The following is a 22,603-nucleotide window of genomic DNA, read 5'->3' as shown; positions in this document are numbered from 1 at the left end:
GCGACTATGCATCCACAGTCTCTCTTCGCCCAGAATCTCCAAAGACTGCATCACAATGCTACATAATTCTAGGCCCTCTAGTTTGAACATTCCAACCTTCCACTACGCCGCGTGTGCGTTTCGATCTCTCCTGCCCGCTGCCGTGACATCGGTAAGTCGAAACCAAACCTGGCGAGGTAGCTGACAAAGCCGCGTGGTATTCCGAAGCTACGCCTCGAAACCGTCTACTGTTTCGACCAATGTTCAGCCAGCTTTTATCAATCTGCGATTGGTTTCTCAACGTGGTTTGTCATGTCCGACATGCTTCCTATTGCGGAAATCCTCGTATTGTTCGGAGACCGGCAGAGAATCAGCACCTGTGAGCTCGTCTATCAGACGAACGCTCAACTCTGCACCATCTGAAAATTGTCCATGAAGAATGGCGAACTCCGTCCCAACAGTGAGCATCCGACTCACGACTCAAGACAATCGAAAGTGCAGGTAGACTTGCAAAACGTTCCAGAGAATTTGTGGTCCTCTCCACACAAGACGTTTGTTGTCTTCTCGAATGATGGCTGCGAAGAGAGAATTCGTCGCAGTTTAGACCCGCTGATGCCAGGTATCCCGGGCACCAAAGACGAACCCTTCAAGAAGCCTGGTGTTGATAGCGGTCCAAGCTGGCCTCGAAAAGACCAGCACCAGGGTGGACGCTTGCCGGCCGCCTGCACCCAGCGCCCATCCCTGGAGCCAACCACCCTCGTGGAAAGATCGTTGGCACACACACATCCGCTGCAGTGGATGGGTCCATGATTCATCAAACGACCCTGTAGTCGCCGGGGGACTCAAGAGAGGAAGAAAAAAAAAATCGCACAGGATGCATCCGAAGCCAGCCTCTTCACTGGCCGCGTGGTCTGCGCCAAACGATAATCGAGACGAGTCTTGCCAAGCCGCGTAAGACTATCCAGTCTCGACAGCCATCCGAAGTTGTCACATCATAGTCGAGGCAAGGTTTCTCTTGCGTTCGTTCTTCTGATGGATCATAGACCTGCGAATAAGCTACTCTTGGCAACAATCGATGAACCTTAACCCCTCGTCCTCGTCCAAAACTTTCCGTTACGTCTGCGAGAAAAAAGAAGAGCAGCAGAGGACGTGACTCCACACCACCTCAGTCTGTACCCGTTCGGATAGACGACTCAATTCTCCCCGTCATCTTGGCACAACAGCCAGGTAGGTACCATATCTTTGGCCGAACCGGTCCCGAGAGAATTGGGTACAGGCGGACTTAGTCGGCAAGGACTTAAGCCCCAGAACGGCCCATGCCACCCTCGTCTTTCTTAGGCTTCCTAGCTTCCTAACAGCCTGGCAAGCAAGCCCGCCTGCTCTGAATACGCGTAATACGTACTTACATATGGACTTCACCAACTCCGATACCTTACCACTCTACCGTCATACATTTCTGGTATGTTGATAAGACAACCAGGCAACGTGGGTTTATCTTGACACAAGCTTCAAGCCTGAACGTTTCAGGACCAAATTCTCTTTTACAATGTAAGTCTCACAGAATTGCAGATGGGAGAGAGATTGGGCAGTATGCAAAAGGACATCCGAGGGCGGCGGGGAGGATTCGGCTGCTCGTCACCATCGGCTCCACCCCCTCGGAGCCGGCCCCGCTGCCAGCCAACCGAACTTCCAAGACTGACCAGCCTAAACAAGTAAAAAGATGCTCAAGACTTCCAGGTGGACAGACCACTCGTTCTCGGTTCTGAAGTGCGTTACTACCTACCCGTAGTCTTTGGAGGAATGCAGGCCTTTTGCAGCGTGGCTGTGTCACACGACTACAGACGGGCACGAAAGCCACAATGAATCGAGATGAGTTCTGGAAAGTGACATTGTCAGATCAACACTTTTTGTCTTTGACAAGGCAACCAAAGTCTTGATCTTGAACCCACTGGGCCGAGGTGCTTACATCGACTGCGCGGCGTAATTATTGTCTTTCTTACTTCTTCATTTGCGACTCCGCAGCTGCTTTGTCCCGATCTGACACATAGTCGCGGAGTTTCCCTCGTAACGATCCCGCGCGCGTTGTTGGTTGCAGAGTTACACTTCGCGTGAACGTAGTTGTATTTATAAGCAGGCGCGCGCAGGTAGGTTAGTAGGTACATGAACATCCGCTTCAACCATCCACACCCATTCAGGTGCGGCTGCTAGGCAGTCAACCCGGCCAAGCGTATTGTCCACGTAGCTCAAGTACTGCCTACCGGTAGGTAACCAACCGTTCGGACATGTTGATCCATCGGCCGATCTGAGTCAAAGGTCTAATGCTTAGTTTCCTTCTCTTCCGGCGCATCCAGTGACTCTGTCAATCGTTGATTCGGTGGTAGGACCTGAAGTTGCGGTGTGGCAGGCATCGGCATCTACCTACCTACCTAACTGCTACTTGCACTCTACGCTGTGGGCCTGGAGAGCTGCCTTGTCTCTGTTGACTGCCCCAACAGCCTCACAGAATGAGGCCCAGTGCTCGGTCGACTGCTGAGAGCGAACCCAGGTGCTCGCGTAGGTCTGCTCCACAAACGAAGCAGGGCTAGAGGTCGTCTGCAGTATGGGACATCGGGTTCAGGAAGGAGGGTCTAGAGGTATTAGTCCAAGATAGCCGTTGAGTTCTCCAGTCAGTCGTAGAGCGATACACCTGCAGCGACGAGATGGAATGAGACGACTTGACGCAACTAATCATCAACCGAAATACAATACCGAAATGAAATAAGACGAAGTGCCTGGTAAAATGAGTTGTTGTTCTTTCTCCTGCCGCTGCACCACATGCATCCTCGAAGGCCATCAGAGTAATCAATACTTTTTCTCTGTCCGGAAGACCACGCGTTGCCATGTACAATTTGAATTAGGTATAGAGAAGGGTATACCTAATTTCCCCTTGGTATCAAACCAGTCAAGGAATCCAACAATCGATCCTCTCTTCTCCAGTACTACACCTCATACCGGCGGTATCTATAGAAAAGTATCAAATGTAGTTGCTTTTCGGCGGGGACGGAGATCGGGTAGATGAGAATCTTAATTTTGAGCCTCTCGTCTGGGGAAGTAATCACGCAAGCACGCTGCAGAGTTGCGACATCAAGTCCCTTCCCCGGACAATGAAAGTCAAGCATACCTAATCATAGCTCTTTACGAGGACATACCCATTTGTGTACATTTTATCATCTAGAGTGCTCTACTAATCTGAAGACTTGCACAGCTCTCGGTTTGATAAAATCAGAGACCATCACCCTCACTCTGGTGAAACCAACATTTGGGGACGAGGTGTGGACTGTAAAGGAAAGAGTCTCTACGGCATGATGGATACATCTTGATTCCGCGCGACTGTACTTCATGACCCGACGTAAACGAAGTGATCAACTTTCTTCAGCGAGAGGACGTTGAAAAGAAGTCGCCAAAGAGTATCCTGTTTAGACGAGTAAAGAAGATGACATCTAACCGCAGTCTGCTGCTACACTGCCCTCCGTCACAGTGGTGTCGTCAACCCCAAAGCACGCCTTCGAATCTCGAACAAGTCGGAGCCCCCTACACTCGTCGAACAACTTCAATTGTTTCTCTTGGAAATATGTTCAAGGCTAGTCAATTACTACCCCGAGGACAATCATAATCAATGGCGTCTGCCTCAACTTCTCGCCTTCAAAAATGCCGTCCCAACTACAGCACGCAGGCAGCATGGGGTCATGAAGAATGATTTATGACGTCTATTGTAACTTACTTGCGCGCCATACTGCGGCACGACGGGAACGAAGCTGAGGAAAAAGGAGACTAGCAAGACAAAATAAAGAAAGCCCGTACAAAAAAGCCACAGGGAAACCACCCCAGACACGCCCTATAAGAAGCCTCCTACTCGAGCGTCTTGAAATGTTTCCCACCGCTCCTCCTTCCCATTGCCATCGCGCCCAATTTTTGGTGTATTTGTTCCATCGTTCCAGCTAGTATACAACTCCTACGCCCACAAGTCTAAGAAACGACCAACTAAAAATGAAAGAAGATCAATACAGCCCCCGTCTTGCGGCCGTCGCCCGACGACGACGGTGGCGACAGAGGTTCATCAACCTGTGCGCCGCCGTCCGCTACGGCGTTGGCCATCCGAGCGGGGTGACGGAGCCGTCTTTCGGGACGGTTTCTACTCGTCGTCGGAGGCGGAGTCCTCTGCATCATCAGCCGCAAGGCCGAGAAGGGACCTATCCATATCGTCAAGCTCTTCGTCGTCGTCGGGCGCAGCCGTCTTGTCCGCATCGTCGACATCGTCCATGGTCATATCTCCCATCGTGATGTCGCCGAGAGTCTCGTCACCGTCGACATCGCCATTCATCCGAGATTGTGATCCATCTGCAGCTTCCGAGGCCCTTTGTGTGTCTAGATCCATGGTCATGTCGCCAGCTTCACCGTGACCGTTCGTCTCGCCATCGGCCTTCTTCCGCTTCCTAGGAGGAATAACACCAAGGGGTTCCCCTTGGTGAGCAGACCAGCGAGCCAGCCGTCGTGATGTGCGTCTGAACGCTGCAGCGTAGGCGCTTGCCTCTTCACCAAAATCGTCGTTCTCTGTAGTTAAGAGCACTAGCCCACCAAAACCCTTTTGACGAAAGGCGCCGACGGTCTTATCGCCGGAAGAAGCCAACTGTCGCTGTGGGCCATCTTCGCCCTCGCTGTCATCAAACGGATTCGGCATCTGCTGGATACGCTTGTAGGCTCGGTATACCGCGCCATCCTGTCGTCTAAACTTCCTGGCCTTGTGGTGTTGTCTCCTTATGCCACGGTCGAGGATGTATTCGACTCTCTGATTTCGGTTCCTCTCCACCGCAATTTGATGCGCTGTGGGAGGTCGGGGCTTTCTTGCAACAATACCCTCCGCTGAACCGTGGGCTGGACCGGCTGGCGATGAGGCTTCGAAAATTTGGTACTTCAAAGGTGCTCCGCCACGTCGGACCGAACCCCCAAGACCCCGTCCTAGTGCTTTCGGCGGTGGTGTCGAGCGGGTGCTATCCATATCGGACTCGTGTTTCGAAGGGCGGATACGGGGTAAGATGGCAGGCCCATCCTCGGCCATTACACGAGAAGTCCTTGAACCTCGCTTCGTCTGGCTGTCGACGAGGTAGGCCTGGTCCGCCTCCAGAATCTTTGCACGCATCTTCTGCTTCTCCTCGCCAAACTTGATTTCCACCTCTTCATCAACGTTCTCGAGAGCCTCTTCTTCAGGGGTCATATCTTCTAATTCGGGTACGCCCTGGTTGGCCACATCGACACCATAGTCCACACCGGGGCCAAATGGGTTCTCGTCGCAGCCCTCCTCCGTAAAGTCAGACTCTAGGTAGAACCACATGATCCAGAGGAATGCCTTGGCGCGTGACTTGCTGGAGAAATTGGTCTTCATGACCAGGTCGTGGAATTCTCGCCCGGGCGGGAAGTGCAACTCGGCGATCTTGGAAGCCGACTGGCAGATGACGAACAAGAGGTTGACAGGGTTTGTCCGGGGAACTTCCTGAGCCTTGATCTTATTAAGACTCGAAGGCTCTTCGCGGTCCTCAGCACCACCCTTTAGGATAGATTTCAATCTCGGAGCATCCTGGAGTTGCTTGTATGCATGCGCGTCTTGGTGCGCCTGGAGCGAGGGAATGGCATGGTAGGTTCGCAGCTGGGCTCGCATCTCTGGGAAGACTGCATGCATGTTAGCATATATCTAGAGACGCTGATAGTGAAGATGGACTGACAATTGAGCGTTGTATTCATTCTGCCAATGTTGACCAGCAGACAGACCATGGCCATGCCTTTTGCTGCGGCTCGATCGGTAAGGAGTTTGTCGCGAAGGACCTTGCTGGTCTTGCTGCTACGAGACATTGTGTCGATGTAGAGATCGGCAAAGTTCTGGCGAGGCTTCTCGGGCTCGTACGAGTTGGTGAAGACTGTTGTCTCGTCATCGAAGATGGCTTTCAGAAAGTCGTATTGAATATCTTTGCGCCACAGCGGCTCGCCGTCTTCTTTTTTCAGGTGTCGGATCTTTCCCGTGACCGCTCCGGCCGATTCCTTTGCTGCGTTCTTGCCCTTGCCACGGCCCGTGGTCTTCTCGCCCGGCTCGGGGGTTCCGTCCATCATGCGGGTATCGTCATCTTCGGTCATCGCTTGCGAGAGGAAAGATTTGCCCTCATCGCCGCGCGCCGGAGACGTAGGCGCCTCTGCGTCTGACATTGTGCCGCCCGCAGTAGAATCGGGAGAAGCGGGCGACGTGGAAGGAAGGCGCAACGTTGGTCAAACGGCACTGTCGATTGATTCAAGGAAGACTCGGATGGCTTGCGATCATGGATGCAGTGTCGTTGAGCTCATAACACGAATGCGGAACGGGGTGCGGCCGCCGCGACTATCGCGATTGTCTAACTGGTAGCTGTCTGAATTAAGGGATGGGTGGTTGTTGGAAAAGTGATGGTTTGTAAAATTAGGTGAAGGGGGAGGAATTGATTGATGGATGGGCGTAAGTACCATGTAACGGGCTGAATTGGATTGGACTTTGTCCACCGCCCAGACCAGCTGCTGATGCTGAGATCCCGCCAACTATCACTGGAAAGCGAGGCACGGAGCCCACTTCAGAGCTCACGATTTGGGGGAGCGCGTCAGGCTGACCCCAACCACTAAAATTCCAGGCTCGCCCGCGGCCCCTACATATGGTCTGTACGTACCTACCTTTGGGGCCACAGCCTGACGTCGAGGCCAGGTTTCTTCGGATATAACTCCACTAACTGTTCGTCACAGGCCACAACTCACATGACACTCTAAATAGCTGGCCGTCGATTGACAAACAGCGAACAAAGTCGTTTTTCTTTATTTATATATAAATAGAGAAATTCTGCCGTAGTTGATGCTGGTGGGATTTCATGAACCTGTGTCAACTTCCCTCTTCTGAGACCTCGTTCTACCGTTTGCAGTGGATATCATACTTTGAGCCTCTTCATCATTTGTGATGGTCTCGCTGACCCGGTGAACTGGACGTGACACAGTCTGGGAGGGAACGTAGTTAGCCAGACAATCGACCAGAGTCTTCGGGGTTGACGAGTCTGAGGCAAGAGGAACTGTGCTCTCACGAGGATGGTAGGCTGCGAGTTGCTTGGCTTCACTGCAGATCATCAGTAGGGGTGCTCCCACCATCCTTGACTACAAGCATCACGAATCACTTCAAGCATGCTGCGCTTCCATGTGGTTTTATCAGAATCTGTTTTTATTGGGACTTCTCAGTCCAGACTGGCTGTCTACCAGGGGATGGCCTTGCACGGCCGCCTCGCCCCGAACCCAAGACCGAAGTCTCTGATGCCTCCAGCCCCCCGCAATTCCTTTTCCATTGCAGGAGCTTGAAGACCATGTCCATGTTGTGGCCATTATCGATTAAGAGCAAGAACTTTTGTATCCCCTCCCTGTGAATCCCTAATCTGTGCCTGGGAGGGCCACTGGTTCCCGCTCTCAAAACGTCTTGTGATTATCCGTTCTGTCGACCGTCCATCCGAACCTTCCATTACCAGTCCAGTCTATTTCCGCCGCCTTGTCCTCAATATCGCTGCCCTGCCCTGTTTGCCCCGGAGGCAGACCTGCAGCGTCGATGATGACCAGACGACCGAGAAAATCCACTTTTGTCTATTGTATGCACGGCGAGATGCATGACCCTTCTATCATCGAAAAGCGTCGAATATGCCCTTCGGGGGAAAACGCTGGTAGAAAAGCAGAAACATGATCGTCGTAATGCGTAGGCAGATCCAGGATCCGTGTCGTGTATCCGTAGATCCGGCCACGCTGCAGCACATCGCATGTGTTGTCATGCAGCTCTGCCGATTCTCAAAGCTTTTCCCAATGTCGATCTAAGGGTATCATGGAGTTTCGGTCCAGCAAAATCAAAGAAATGCTCTCTATCGATGCCGATGCCTGTCCGAACACCCGATGATGCTTCTCGTTGGAGTTTGAGAGGCACAACCGTTGGCTCTCGGGGTCATGTCGCCGTGTCGAAAAAAAGAAGTCGAAATGCAGAAAAAAGCGTGACGATGAATGCGTACCATGTCGACCCATGCGCGCAAACCCAAAGGAAAAAAGAAACTTGAAAACTCGCAGCTAGTTGCAAAAGCTGCCTGGCGGCGTACCGCGAGACTCCCGTCTGTTTCGCAGTCGCCAGATGTCGTGATGGGAAAATGCTTACCACCAAGACGAGTTTCCGCCAGGGCCACCGGGGTTGCCGTAGCCACCACCGCCGTAGCCACCACCACCACCACCGTAGCCGGCGCCACCGCCAGCACCGCCGCCGAAGCCGCCACCAGGGGGGCCGCCGAAGCCGCCGCCACCACCTCCGTAGGCACCACCACCACCGCCGCCGCTGAAGCCACCGCCAGGAGCACCACCGAAGCCGCCACCGCCGGCACCGCCACCGCCGTACTTGCGGAAATCGCGGTTGGCACCCTGTCCACGGCCACCGCCGCGAGGACGACCGCCACGGCCACCACCGTAGGAAGACTCACGGGCAATGGTCTCGAGGAAGCTGGGAACCTCCTGGTTAGCCTCCTTAAGAAGCTCGAGAAGCTCGCGGACGACACCACGGTTGCCACGGTTGAAGAAGGCAGTGGAGTGACCAGTGTTTCCGGCACGACCAGTACGACCGATACGGTGAACGTAGTCGTCAATGTCGGTGGGCAAGTCGTAGTTGACAACGTGGGTGACGTTGGGGATATCGAGACCACGAGCAGCGACAGCAGTAGCGACCAGAATGGGGCAACGACCGTTGCGGAAGAACTCGAGAGCGCGCTCACGCTCACGCTGGGTGCGGTCACCGTGAATGGAGGTGGCGGGGAAGCTCTGGTTGATCAGGAAGTCTGAAAGAGAGTCGGCCATACGCTTGGTCTCGACGAAGATGAGAGTGAGACCAGCACCGTGGGTGTGGAGAATGTCCAAGAGCACAGAGCGCTTGTCGACATCCTCGACGTACTCGACCTTCTGAGTAATGTTTTCAGAGGTGGAACCGACACGACCGACGGACAAGAAGACGTAGTCCTTCAAGAAGTCGCGAGCGAGCATCTGGATGTCGCGGGGGAAAGTGGCCGAGAACATGAGAGTCTGGCGGTTCTGGACGTTGGGCATGTCCTCACCCTCGACAATGCGGCGAATCTGGGGCTCGAAACCCATGTCAAGCATGCGGTCAGCCTCATCGAGCACGAGGTACTTAATGTTCTGCAGGGAGATGCGACCACGCTCTATGAGGTCGACAAGACGTCCCGGAGTAGCAACGAGCAAGTCGCAGCCGCGCTCGATCTGGCGAAGCTGGGAACCAATGTCGGCACCACCGTAGACAACGCAAGGGCGGACCCAGGAACGGTACGCAAACTTGCGAGACTCTTCGTAGATCTGGGAGACCAGCTCACGGGTGGGAGCCAGAATCAGGGAGGTGGGGTAAGCCTTGCGCTGGCGACCGAAGCCACCCGCAGCGTTGGGAGGAACTGCAGAAGGACCGTTGATGAAGGCCTGGGACAGAATGGGGAAGAGGAAACCGCCAGTCTTTCCGGAACCAGTCTGGGCACAAGCCATGAGATCACGACCACCCATGACGATGGGGATCGAGTACTTCTGAACGGGGGTGGGGACCTTGTAGCGGGCCATCTCGATGTTGCCGATGAGGTGGTTGTCGAGGGGAGGGTTCGAGAAGGTCAGGACGGGCTCGGGAACGTCATGTCCAGAGGCCTCGACGGGGATGTCGTCGTACTTCTCGAAGTTGATACCGGTGTGCTGCTTGGACGGATCGTCGGGGGTACCGAAAAGCTCACGCTCAACACGGGGGTTGACGGGGCCGGGAATGTGCTTGCCGTCGCGCCACTGACCGTCGCCAGAGCCGCGAGCCTGGCCACCGCCGCCGCCGGCGTGACCACCGTAGCCGCCACCGCTGTAACCGCCGCGGCCACCGCCCTCGCCTTGCCAGCCACCACGACCACCGCGGGGGTGGAAGTTTTGCTGAGGAGCAGGGGCAGCAGCGGGGGGACCGCCGGGACCGCCAGGGCCGCCCATGGCAGGCCAGTCGCCGCCGGGCTGAGCAGCGTTGAAGTTCTGCTGGTTGCTATTGTAAAATATTAGCCACTGTCGCCAACACTCAAGGCAAGCGGGCCAAATACGCCCTTATCACGAGGAGAGGGAAGGAAGGACTCACCCAGCAGCCCAAGCGCTGTTGTTGATACCACCACCGCCACCGTTCATCGCCGGAGGAGCCGCACCACCCATCTTACGCATGTGAGGCGGGATGTACGAGCGGGGTTGGTTCTGCTGGTCCTGAATGTTCAGGCCAGACATGTTGAGTTGGTCAGCCATGATGGGTGATTTGATCGTGACTGTAGTTGGAAGACTTTGTTTGCTCGAGTGTCGACGGAAGGGTATGTGGAATCGATCGACGTGGTCGGATTACTCTCGAAACGACTGAGAAAACAGCGAAAGAGTAAAAAGTCGAAGTGAAAGGAAGCCGGTCCGCGGTTGAGAGAAAAGCAAACCGAAGGATGGAAAAAAAGAGGGAGAAGAAACAGAAAGTCGGGGCGTTGACTTTCCAAAGTTTGTCCTTCTCGGTGTTCGTCTATTAGGCAGGCGCGTAGTGCTCAGGCGCACGACGATTAGTTCTGAAGACTTGCTTTTCCCAAGATGCGTCAAAGAAAAGACAAGAGAACAGGTGATGAAATGTGATGTGTCGGTGAGGGGGATGGGGGGTTGAAGGAATATAATCCCTTTTGTTTTTGTAAGGTGGGAAGAGTTTTGTGTGGGAGGAGGGGGGGAGGTTGTGGGAGGGAAAAGGGATTTTGAAGATCGGAGGAGGAGGCAAGAAGTAGGGGAGAAAAAAAAATTCGGTTTGAGATTGTGTCGGAATCCACCAGAAAGGCCACACACCCCTGCCAACCTGGCTCCGTCAGCACTGGGCGCTGCTGGCCATGGCACCCACGCACCCCAACCATACCTTCCCTCCCGCAAAAATTTGGGGAGGCGTTCCTTCCCTTGTTTGCACTCCGCGGTGATGAGAGTCTACGGGCTGCCCTTGCCTCGACTGGACTGGGCCTGGCCTGGACAGGAGCACAGCCAGTGCCTGCCTTCCATCTTGAGGCACCCGACCTTACGTGCTTACTTCCAAGTTCCTAAGGTAAGGTAAGTTCCTGGGGCACACGCCTGCCGCCCGCTCAGGCTTCAAGCAGGCAAGAAATCCGTCAGGACTCAGGAGTAAGGAACCATGAGAACCTACCTTACCTTACCTTACGGGAAATAGATAGTGAGAGCGCACGACAGGCTTCAGGCTCCCTCTCAGCCGCTACAGCCCGCCCAGGGGGTGGATAAGCAAAGCACCGGATTGGCCACCCTCGAGGACGTGTAGCATGTGCTTGCTTTCTACAGGGTGAAGGGGCCAGAAGTATGATGACATGTGAGGTGACAGGCCACGCTAAACTCTCTCCAACCAACAACCATCCAGGTTTTCCATCCCCTTCGTACTAATTTTTTTTCCTGAGTCACTATTTCATCGCCTTCTTCTTGGGCTGAAGAGGAGGGAGGGAACGGGAACCAATCCAGCGACAGTCTTTCGACTGGACACCGCAGAAGGAGATACCGACGAAGAATAACGTCGGTACGTACCGGTGGGAGGGTGCAACGTGCTCGAGTGCCCTTACCTCAGCTGAGGTGAACAAACGTCACGTCCATCCATCGCTACGGCCCGCGCATGAACGGACCCGACCCTTGGAGTCCAACACGGCTGGGTGTTCCGATCCTGTTACTGCGTGCAAGTTTGAATTTGGCGCTCCCTCGTGTCGGCCAACTCTGGATTATTCCATGGCCAACACGTCGAAGTGAGGATTATTACAGAAGGTTGGTACCTACCTAAATGAGGTGATTTCTTAGCTGGGTACGCAGTCCTGGGGCTGGTTTATTGGTGGCCGGGCCAGACTAGCGTTTGTATCCGCAGACGGGAAGAAACAAGACATGAAGCTCGGGGTTACAGGGTGCCCCGCAAGTCGATGGTATGGATATGGAAGGCTGGAGATTGGACTTCAAGTGGCGATAAGATATAGAAAGGTAATAATAATGATATGATAGTGAAAGGGGACTTATCAAGATGAATAGCAGGAAATCGATTTTGTCACTCACTTGCAGGCCTCTTCTCCCATTCCTTTTTGCCTCTTGACTTCGTGATCGTAAGAAAGCCTTGGCTGTAACCCTGGTCATGGACGACTTGGATTATATCAAAATTTTCTTAGGTATATACGTGGAGAAGTACATTTCGTTCAATTATCAATGCTGTTTATAATAGCGGTGGAACTGCTTGTCGGATGTGTCGCGCGCAAATCGATTTTGTCACCCACTTGGCCTGTTCTGTTTGGTGACATTTCACTGCACCATGACCACAAACAGAACGCTGGGACCTTGCTTTCCGACGGGCTCCCTAAACCATCCATCTGTGTGCGGAGACTGGTGCCCATTGGAGCAGCAAAATTGAGGATATAGGTTTGGCCCTCGGTCCCCATCAGCGAAGTATTTCCATTGGGGAGCAGACGCATGGTTCTCATGGCGAAGGCATGTTTGGGTAGAAGAAGCCTTAGATCACGCCCGCCAGTACTGAAAGACGTCATTTCGTGGGGGCCACCCGCAAAGGCTTCGCTTCTAAAGTCTTCCGGTGGCGGTGCACCAGTTTCCTGAAAACCCCGACACCACAGCACAAGAGATATCAATGTAAAATTCGAACCTGCATAGAACACCGATAGAAGACCGCAAAAAGGGGAAGGAAAAATGCTTCAAGCGTCGTCGTCGAACAAACATCGGAGCCGCCGAACCCGCCAGGTGCAACTTATAAACCAATAAAGAATCGATGCGCGACTAGTCAGCCACCAAAAAAGACAGGGAAACATCCATGGTCTGAAGGGTCAAAAGGCGAATGGTGCGAGTCAAACGCCGGAGGGGTTCAAAGATACAAGTTACAACGGTACATCCGGCGGGGGGGGGGGGGGAGGTCTTGCCGTCTCAGTGTCTGAACCTGTGGATCGGTCAACCGGCCGGAACATCATCCGCCCAGTCAATCACGTACATCCCTCATCTTCAGTCCAAAAGGAATCGACGACATCCTTACTGCGTATAAAACACGCGAGAGATTGGACGAGATAGATACTTGGGGCTGGCTCTCGGCTGAAGCGCCAAACTTCCCAGGTTCCTCAAGGCAAAAGAACCGAACGATTCGAGCGGTTCCGACCACTGCTTTTCTTCTGGAAAGTGAGCGGCCCGGCACCCGTTTCAGGACCTTGGACGCCTTTCTGGAACCGTACCTATGGGAAAACCGTGACCTCACCGCTTGGACTAACCACCCTCCCTCGATTCCCGTTTGCTTCCCAACGCTTGACTGAGTCGCTCCCACTACGACGGTAGACTGATACAGCAACCATCACACTGCTGTCGAGCACGATTCGGGACTGCCCTGTGTCGGCCGGAAGAGAATGGCATAATCCCGCCTCTTCATAAACAATGCCGTCTTGTGTTTCCCCGTGCCGATGATCCCATCCTGAATCGCATCAGCATATCTCATACTAGATGAAGCACGGGACAACGTCTCTCCAGGAATGGCGTTTTGTCGTGATAGAACTGATGCCTGTATCAATTACCAGCCCGGTCTAGTAGTACAGTTTTGCTGGTTATGGCCTCTTTCTCTCTTGTTCTCTGATGCTCCCTCGCACCACAGTCCCAAAAGGCCCCTCATTTCCCGTCATCGCATCCGCATCTCAGCCACCTCAAGCAGCCTTCACCACCTTGTCGTCATCGAACTCTATGTCCACGATTCCGTCCTTGGTCACAGCCTTGACCGTCATGCCCTTGAAGTCGATGGGTAACCGTCTCTTGAGCTCATCCGTGCACAGGTTGAGGATCTTGATGCCCTGGCCTAGCGTGATATCGGGGTGGTGGTGTTTATCGAGGATTGACAGGCAGTAGTATCTGTTTGCATCACCTAATTAGCCCCAACGACTCCTTGATTCTAGCTCGGGAGCTTGGCTGAAGGAGCTTCACCGAGAAGCTCCAGTGCTGGTCAACGTACTGTGCGTAGCCGTGGGCGGCGTATGGGAGAGGCGCCAATGACGCAAGGTAGTCCAGCCAGTACAGCGCGGGCTTCTGTGTGATGGGGTCGACGCCGCCGAGGAGCAGGTTGACGTTGTACGGCTTCCGCGACCGCAAGCTCGAGGCAAGCTCGCCACGAACGAAGTTGGCGAGGCCAGAGGGGGACAGGTCTGTCTCATTGCGCATCGAGTAGAGCTGGGAGTTTGCTTGGATGTAGTCGGCGAATTGCACTATACATTGCAGAGTTCGGGTCAGCACATCGAAGCTCGTATATCGTGACCGAACTGGGTAGAGGGGTTGGATTCGATGCTCGCCCCTCCATCTCCGGCGGGGTTGGGAGCTCTATGATGCAGGAGACTAACCGGTATCACCAGACTCTCCAGAGTATGCGATCAGTGTGTGCTTGTTCAGGGATCTCGTCTTGTCGTCGGCAGTCTTCAGGACCGTTGCACCGCGCATGGCAGCTTTGGAAGCTGCAATGATGGTGAAGTCCTTGCCCGTGATACCCAGTAGTACCTCCCTGTCAATCGCACTCCATATTAGCTCACTGCATCTCCGACGAGCAGATAATCGAGGAGCTGGTATCTCACATTTTGACTGTGGTTCTGGTTTTGGTCTGCTTGGTTTGCTGTGGGAGAAAACGTTGGTGATGTTGCGTTCGTTGGTGTTGAATGTCGGTTGTTCGTCAGCCTTCGACCTGCCTTCGAGCTACCCCCCGGAACGCGCAGTCAAGCTACAGCCTGAACGGATGGGCCGTCCTGGGCGGATTCTGCCTAGCTAGACCGCTGCCCGCCCGGAAAAACCACCCCTGCTTAACTCACTCATGATTGGGTGCATCCATACCCCACACTGCTATCTGATTCTCCGAGATACGTACCCACCGAACTTTTTTTTTCTGGCAAGCCCACCTCGAGCAGCCAGGCGAAAAAAAAAATATCGTCAATGTAGGCGGGCCAGGACGGAAAGTTGTTTGCCCAGATTCCCAGGCAAAGCATAGCGAACGGCGCTCTCTCTACCGCCCACAATGTCGTCTTTCTTCACGATACCCGGCGCCAACAAGAAACGCAAGCGAACAGACGGCCCCGCGGCCCCCAAGAAGCGAATTGCCGCTTCAAAGACGTCTAACAGAGCCCCTCCGAAATCTGCTGCACCGGCCAAAGGCGGCAGCAAAGGCAAGAAGCCGACAGCGTCAGCACCAGCCTCCAAGAAGCGAAATGAGCGCGACGACGACGACGAATCGATCTCGGGCAGCGACTCTGACCTCGAAAGCATAGTCTCCGCCCCGGAGGAGAGCGACAATGGCTCCTCTTCCGACGACGAAGACAACGCGGGCGAGACGGCCGCCGAGCGCCGGCTGAGGCTCGCCGAACGGTACCTCGAGAACGTCAAGCAGCAGGTGGACGAGGTGGGGTTCGACGCCGCCGACATTGATCGCGACTTGATCAACGAGAGGTTACAAGAGGACGTGGCCGAGTCCAAGGGAAAAGTCTACCGCACCCTCGTCGACGAGCTCGCCTTTGACCGGGCGACCTCGTCCTTCTTCCGCAACAACACCGAGACCTTCACCTCCGTCGCCGTCAACGCGCCCTACGCCTACACCACCACCAAGGACATGTACCTGCACAAGTGGAGGATACAGGACCTGCCCCAGCACCAGTTCCCGCAGACGACCAAGAAGAAGCCCAAGAAGCCGCCAGCGCCGCCGCGCAAGAGACCCGAGCTCGAGAACTGGCTGAGGGGCAACCTGGCCCAGGCCCAGAAGAAGTCGTACCAGCGCCACGTCGAAAAGATACTCTGCGTCGCGGCGTCGCCCGACGGCAAATACGTCGTCACCGGCGGCCAGGACCGCAGGCTCATCATCTACGACGCCGAGACCCTCAAGCCCCTCCGCGTCTTCACCCACCACCGCGACGCCGTCACCGGCCTCGCATTCCGCCGCGGCACAAACCAGCTGTACTCGTGTTCAAAAGACCGCACGGTCAAGGTCTGGAGTCTGGACGAGCTCGCCTACATTGAGACGCTATTCGGCCACCAGGACGAGATTGTCGACATTGACGCCCTCGCCCAGGAGCGCTGCGTGAGCGTAGGTGCCCGCGATAGGACAGCACGCCTGTGGAAGGTTGCAGAAGAGACGCAGCTCGTCTTCCGCGGCGGCGCGGTGGACAAAAAGTCCCGGCCAGACGTTGACCCGCGCTCCCTCCCGCACGAGGGCAGCATGGACCGCGTGGCCATGATCGACGACGAGCTCTTCGTCACCGGCAGCGACAACGGCTCCCTGGCTCTCTGGAGCGTCACGAAAAAGAAGCCCCTCCACATCTTCCCCATGGCCCACGGCCTGGAACAGCCCCTCCGGCCGGACGAGGTCTCGGCCGACCACAACCCAGATCCTAGCATGGTGCCGCCGCCGCAACCGCGGTGGATCACAGCGCTCAAGTCAATCCCGTACTCGGACGTTATCCTCAGCGGCAGTTGGGACGGCTGCATACGGGTATGGCGTCTAAGCGAGGACAAGAGGAAGCTCGAGGAGGCGGGGATCCTCACATCAGAAGCCGAGCAGCAGGCCTCAAAGGCTGCCAAGGGCAAGTCAGAAGGTGCCGCTGGCGGCTTGAAGGGCGTGATCAACGACATTGCCATCTTTGAACGCGGAGAGCGCGGGCAGGATGGCATCTGTGTCGTAGCAGCAGTAGGCAAAGAGCACAGGTTGGGCAGGTGGCAGATGCGCAAGGGCACCGCCAAGAACGGAGGATACGTGTTTGAGGTGCCAAAGGTGGTGAAAAAGCCGGAAGTCAACGGTAACCATAATGATGCATCGGATTCGGGAAGCGAGTAAAGAAAAGCATATAGAGATGTTCCCTTTAGGAGAGGGGCGTTTGGGGAAAAAGCACTTACTTATAGAGGATCTTGTACCACAATGTACGAACTACGAGATGAGCCTCTACTCTCTGTCAAAGCGACGTAAAAAATTGCAGCCACTCTTCGAGAAAAAAATGTCTATCTCTTTGATGTGCTTGGGACGCCATGCAACGTTCTATGGGTATGAGGACATAGCTATGCCATTACACACTATTTGGACAAACGCCTTCGCGCCAACCAGTCCAGGAAAACGAACGCTGTATCTCTCATCTGCCAACCTCCACGACAGATCCAATCGCTTCTTTGTCTCCGCCTCTCCTCAATCGTTACTTAACGGGGTATCATGGTTCGGTTCCTGCTCAGTTCACGGTAAGATCCACCGTCTCAGAGCCGTTCGCAGGCCTCTGGATTTTGTTGAATGAGCTCTCGGCGTCCCGCTCGATGCTCGGTATCGCCCTATTCCTTGCTCGCTGGTCTTGCGGAGAAGGCTGCTTCCTCTTTTTAGGAGACCGAGGCGGCGACTTGACCTCAGAGTAAGAACTCTTCTGCGTGATAGTGTTTGTCAACGTCCGAGGCGACGTCTTTGGAGCTTCCGCGTCTTCGATAATGATGCTCTCTTGCATTCTGGCATCCGTCCCGGATGTGAGGCTCTGCCCTGGCATCGACTCGCCGGAAGATTGCAATTCACCGAGCAGTTGTTGGCTCGGCGAGTCACCCTTCTGAGGTTGGGATTCAGGCTTTTCATCCTTGCGAGCAGCCTTGGGCGGTGGAGAAGACAGTTCGCATAGTATTTCCTCACTGATACTGAGTTTCCTCTTAAAACCCCGGACAGCTGCCTTTCTTTGCTCGGCAGACTGGGCTGGTGAAGACGCAAGCGGCTGTAACATCTTGTGACTGTTGCCCGGTTTCTTTTTTGAACTTCGAGAACCTGGTACCACTTGATCGGAAGGCTGAGCCGGCGTCGATTTCAGTGCGGAGAGCATTTGGTTCTCGTCCACCTCGACCGGCTTGGTTCTTGAAAAACGAGGACTTGTTCTGCGAGGACTGGTTCTGAACCGGCCTCCAGTTGAGTTGCCGCTGCGCGATGCCTCCCGAATTGGCGTCGCTGGCGGCTCGAAACTGTCCACGAGAGTCCGCATCACGTCGCATTGCTCGTTGGTCGGGAGAATGGTGTTGCCAGGTAATACAGAGCGCTCGGCTGCCGGGCCAGGTTCACAAGCTTCGATATGCTGTGCATTGGGCTCGACCTGCGGCGTCTTCTCCATGCTCGGGCCTTCCTTGACTCCTACGGGTTGAGCAATGCCCGAGACTTCCTCGATCCCAGTAGTGGTAAATTTACCCTGGTTCGAAGAATCGGGATCTTCAGAGAGAGAGGTTGCGTCGCCTCCCTCGATTTTCGCCGGCGGGCTGATGCCATTGTTGGGAGGCAGGCCTATGGCTGGAGACCCTTTGACAGTGGATGACGGATTCTTTGGCACGTCAGCCACTGGCTGAGGAGTTCTCGGGGGCGCAAGCTCGCTCTCTTGACGTTCATCTGGCAGGATGCCGGGAGTAGGCTGTCCAGTAGACATGCGCTTAGCTTTCCTCTCTGCCGCCAAGGTGGCATTCTGTAGTTTCCTCTGTTCGATAATGATGGTACGGAGTTCGCTTCGCATCGCGGGGGACGTGATATCCCAATCTAGCCGCTCTTTACGAACTATTTTGGTGACCACGCTGTCAGGGTCCTTCAGGAACTCACGCATGTAGCCCAGGAGAAATGCGCCGCAACTTGCGTGATCTTCCTGCTCGGGGATTTTCTTTGCCGTCAATCCAAAGGTACCAGGTGGTTCGATTGCCATGTTGCGCTTATCTTTGGCTTCTTGGACGAGGTAGGCCTTCAGATTGCCGCAAGTAGGGGAGTGCCCGACGCCGAGAGAGTCAAGAGTGATGACTCTGGCTTCTGTGGGATCCTGCTTCCGAAAAGCGATTCCCGTGCTTTTGCGTACTTGACGTTGCTTCGTAGACGGTCCCTTGTCTTTCTTCCCAGGCCTCGGCTCTTCCTTCTTCTCTTCTTCCCCAGGTTGGCTCTCTTCCAGACTCATCAGTTCGACTTGCTCGCCAACAGTAGAAACCATGCCTTCGTCCGACCCTACTGGTTTCTCCTCTGGGGTTCCCTTTAATTCTTCTTTAAACTCATCTAGAGATTTGCCATCTTTGACCTCGGGTTCACCGTCATCTGTCTTGAGCAGCTTGGATGGATGACAGATGATTGCCAGATACCAGTGAGCACTCTCATTGACGGGCACCACGATGTAGTCGTAGGCGAAAAGGTCGACCTTTGCAGTCCAGGATTTGACGCCTTCGTAGTTGATCCCCCGGCCCGCCTTGGTGTCAGTCAGTTTCGGATAGAAGTATGTGTTCATAATGTAGATACGGTCGGAAAGTTTTTTATTCTGCTTTTCCAGGTGAACTTGAAGGTACCGTAGGTAGAAACCAATGAGATTGTCGTTCAGGTATTCTCCTTCTTCCAGGCGCGAAATATCATCACGATAGACTGACGCTCTGTTCTTTCCCGTAGCTGGGAAAATAAGCGGCTTCTCGTTCCATATCTTGTCCCAATCAGGGTTTTGCTGTATCCACGAGACGGGGCTTGGGGATTTGCGTTTGGGCATGCCAAGAGAAGATTCCTGGACTCGTCTGGCGGTGCTCCTTGCTTCCCTGGGCGATTCCTTGACCTGTCGAGACTCAGTCCCGGTGTCATGGCTGATGGGAAAGAAGTAGGAAGACGTTGTAGTGTCGGGTTTTGAAGAACGTGACGGCGTAATCTCGGGCTTCGACGAACGCGATGAGTCTTCGGCCTTCATACTGCCGCGAAGTGGTGGATTGTTCGGGGGGCTGGTTTTCGACTGAGTCCACGGTACTGATATCGTATCGGCTTTGGTCTTGATCGCCTCTTTGTGTTCCAGGAGCTTGATATCATCCGGCTGAGAGTCTCTTTTGTCCTCCCACTTCTCCGCAATCGCTTTTTGCTTTTCATAGATCTTCTGGAGATACTCGCTAGCTTTTTGTTAGCACCCTGAGATTGAGAGCGACCCGCCGGAATACATACCTGTCCTTGGGGGAACAGTCGGTCTTCTGTGTAGTGAAGGCTTTTACCCTGGCTTCAGCCCAGTCCCCAAGGCGGTGGGCATCTCCTGGTTCAGCAAAGCCGAGCACCAGTAAGCCTCCTACGTTTGAGGAAGAAGATCTCCAAATTACCGCGAACGGGGTGCCCGTGATGCTGTAAAATATTTTAGTACAGAACATCAACTTGACATCCAGCCACCCTCTCTCCGAAAAAGGCCTGCCTGCCTGATCGAAAGCGATGAGGCTCCTGAAGTGCTGGTCGAGCTTCAGGAGAACACACTCCTCTGGCTTCTTGGCCTCGAAGGTGTCCTTCCCTGATACGGCACGAACAACTTTGAGGGTAAAATTCTTGGGGATGCCCTGCTGCGATATGACCGGCTGCGATTTAACCGGCTGCGACTTTTCGAATTTCACCGTGGCCATGTCTCCTCGCTTCCGTTTTGTGTTGCCGGCGTCTGGTGACCTTCCATCATCATCCGAGATGTCATCTCTCGCTCGATGGCTACGCCCGGTCTGGAAAGCGAGTTCGTCGTCCTCCGAAACCTCTTGTATATCATCTTGACCGCGTCTCGGGGGTTGACGGAAAGCCTTTTTTCTGGGGGCTTCTGCCGAATCTCCACGAGCTCGCCTATTCTGTGTTGGCTGGTCTTGGACGATCTCATCCTCGCCATCCCAGTCATAGCCCTCGGGCTTCTTTGAGTCTCTGACTCGCAATCCTCGAGGGCGAGGGCGATTGCCAGATCTCCTACCGCCCCTACTGGAACCGCTGTGCGCTTTTTCCACGTTTCTGAATTCGCTTCCGCTCGCAGTCGAGTTTACCGAGTGTGTGCTGCGGTTGCTAGCCGCATCCCCGTCCACCGACCGTTGCGAATGCGTCAAGTCGACCAATGCGGGCGTTTGCGGTGAGAGCGACGAGGATACCACGGGCGGAGCGAACGTCTGTGTTGTAAGGGTGGCGTGTGCTGGGACATCTCTTAGTGTAGTCTCGGGTTGTACCTTTCGACGTTTGGCTACTCTCGGGGCTTCGGCGATTGATCGTTTGCTGGAGTCTTTGCTGAGGTTATTGAAAGCAGGAGGCTTGCCGCCAGTCAACGCCAGTTTGGTTCTTGAATTCTGTGCCATTGTCAGTCCCGACTGCTAGTCTGCTTGTAGGGCAGACTCACCATTGGATCCGGAACGGGAACCCCGTCTTTCGAGGTCCTGCAAGAGTGATTGTCAGCAGTGTCTCTTTACCGCTGTATGTTTCGGATCGAGGCATACCCGTAAGTGGGAAACGAGTGGCAGGTGCTGTCGTAGAATCGTTGTCGAAGCTCCTCGGACCTGGTATCCAAACCCCATGTTAGTTCAAATCTTGGTGGAAAGTGGGATTTGCGCTGCCGCTTACGTTTGCCGTTTCTTCTTCATGAAAATATTCCGGCTGGAACAGACATGTGTGACCTGCGAACCGGCCTGCTTGCCTCTCTCCTCAATCTCAATCGCCCCTTCTGCCGCACGCGCAGTCTTCTCCAGAGCTCCGTCCTCGTTGCGTTCTGCGGTAGACCTTAGTCGTGGGGTATGGGATCGAGGCCTATCGGTCGGAGTCGAAGAGGGCGCAGGAAAGTCGGACGAAGACAGAGATGCGCCCGTTTGTGACGTTTCATCGCAGGGAGATCTCGCGACTCTAAAATGTGAATGTGAAGGAGGGATCACACGCTCCTGCTTCTGTCGTGAAAGTGCGGTTAGCAGTGGGGTCCAGAGGCAGAGGCTGGCCCTGCACCCACGGGGTTCACCTCAAAATTTGGGTGGCACCGAGGGGACGCTGGAGACCAGAAAAAAAGGTGCAGTGGTACCCGCTGACACGCGCTGGAACTAAGCGGATTTGCAACCCGGAAGTCTCGTCGTGGCCTGGGGCCTGTGCTGTGCGCGACGTGGGCAGCTCTGACGGGATCCACTCTATTAAACCCAGCACGCCGGAGCGCGACATCCGCCAGGAGGCACTTGCCTTCTCGAATGGAAGCGTTCCCCCACCATCCCCGCCGCTTAAGCCGAGAAGAAACGAAAGGAGTGTGGCCACGGGTCTACACCAATATGGTAGGTACCCTGAGAAGACAATGACATACCTGATTCTCACCTCCAAGTCGGATTGAGTCTGGTTTTCTCTTGCGTGTCATGTTGCATCACTGTAAGCCGAGGTATTGAGAAAAGTGTGAGGAGAGAAGAAGGCGGGGGATTACGTGGTGGGAGGGGAGGACGCAGAAGAAGAAGAGTTTGGAATTGAGCCAGTTGCAATGGACCAAATGCGGAAGCTTCTGCTCTTGGCCCAGCCTGACTTAGTTGGAAGAGAGCATTGCAAGTGGTGATGTTGAAAGAGAAGAGGAACTACCACGAGGAAAAGGTAAGGCACTTCAAATATGCAAAGCGGGACATGGATACGTACATGGAAGGAGATAACAAGAGCAAAGTGTCGTGTCTCTTTCCTCCCATCTACTGACGTTACAGCGACTTACTGCGGAGTTCATGGTGATCATGAAAACTGAGAGGAGGAAATCTAGCTGCAGACACTAAATGT

At 54.5% G+C, this 22,603-nt stretch overlaps 5 protein-coding genes across 5 annotated transcripts; 1 reads left to right on the top strand and 4 right to left on the bottom strand.

Moving 5' to 3' along the window:
- Positions 1–4,150: 4,150 nt before the first annotated feature.
- On the bottom strand, positions 4,151–6,210 carry CCOS01_00707 (INO80 chromatin remodeling complex Ies1; the record flags this gene model as incomplete). The annotated part of the gene is made up of 2 exons (XM_060448904.1): positions 4,151–5,682; positions 5,736–6,210. 2 exons carry the CDS (start codon positions 6,208–6,210, stop codon positions 4,151–4,153), a joined length of 2,007 nt encoding a protein of 668 aa, XP_060320342.1.
- A 1,980-nt stretch (positions 6,211–8,190) lies between these two features.
- CCOS01_00706 (DEAD/DEAH box helicase) lies at positions 8,191–10,341 on the bottom strand (the record flags this gene model as incomplete). The annotated part of the gene is made up of 2 exons (XM_060448903.1): positions 8,191–10,093; positions 10,184–10,341. 2 exons carry the CDS (start codon positions 10,339–10,341, stop codon positions 8,191–8,193), a joined length of 2,061 nt encoding a protein of 686 aa, XP_060320341.1.
- Positions 10,342–13,775: 3,434 nt separating this feature from the next.
- CCOS01_00705 (proteasome A-type and B-type) lies at positions 13,776–14,805 on the bottom strand (the record flags this gene model as incomplete). Its single annotated transcript, XM_060448902.1, has 3 exons — positions 13,776–13,977; positions 14,078–14,327; positions 14,460–14,805. Coding segments are annotated over 3 exons (798 nt in total), but the record flags the coding sequence as incomplete, so codon positions are not given.
- Positions 14,806–15,121: 316 nt separating this feature from the next.
- CCOS01_00704 (WD repeat domain-containing protein) lies at positions 15,122–16,927 on the top strand (the record flags this gene model as incomplete). Its single annotated transcript, XM_060448901.1, has 1 exon — positions 15,122–16,927. One exon carries the CDS (start codon positions 15,122–15,124, stop codon positions 16,925–16,927), a length of 1,806 nt encoding a protein of 601 aa, XP_060320339.1.
- A 382-nt stretch (positions 16,928–17,309) lies between these two features.
- Positions 17,310–22,553, bottom strand: CCOS01_00703 (sentrin-specific protease; the record flags this gene model as incomplete). The annotated part of the gene is made up of 6 exons (XM_060448900.1): positions 17,310–19,986; positions 20,039–21,168; positions 21,219–21,255; positions 21,316–21,375; positions 21,440–21,756; positions 22,542–22,553. The coding sequence occupies 6 exons, from the start codon at positions 22,551–22,553 to the stop codon at positions 17,310–17,312; spliced, it is 4,233 nt and encodes a 1,410-aa protein (XP_060320338.1).
- Positions 22,554–22,603: the final 50 nt, after the last annotated feature.

This window comes from Colletotrichum costaricense, assembly GCF_030867565.1.
Source record: "Colletotrichum costaricense strain IMI 309622 chromosome Unknown Scaffold_1.1, whole genome shotgun sequence".
In the NCBI taxonomy this organism is placed as follows: domain Eukaryota; kingdom Fungi; phylum Ascomycota; class Sordariomycetes; order Glomerellales; family Glomerellaceae; genus Colletotrichum; species Colletotrichum costaricense.
Note: the sequence above shows the minus strand (reverse complement) of the source record. Positions and strands in the feature narration are given on the sequence as shown.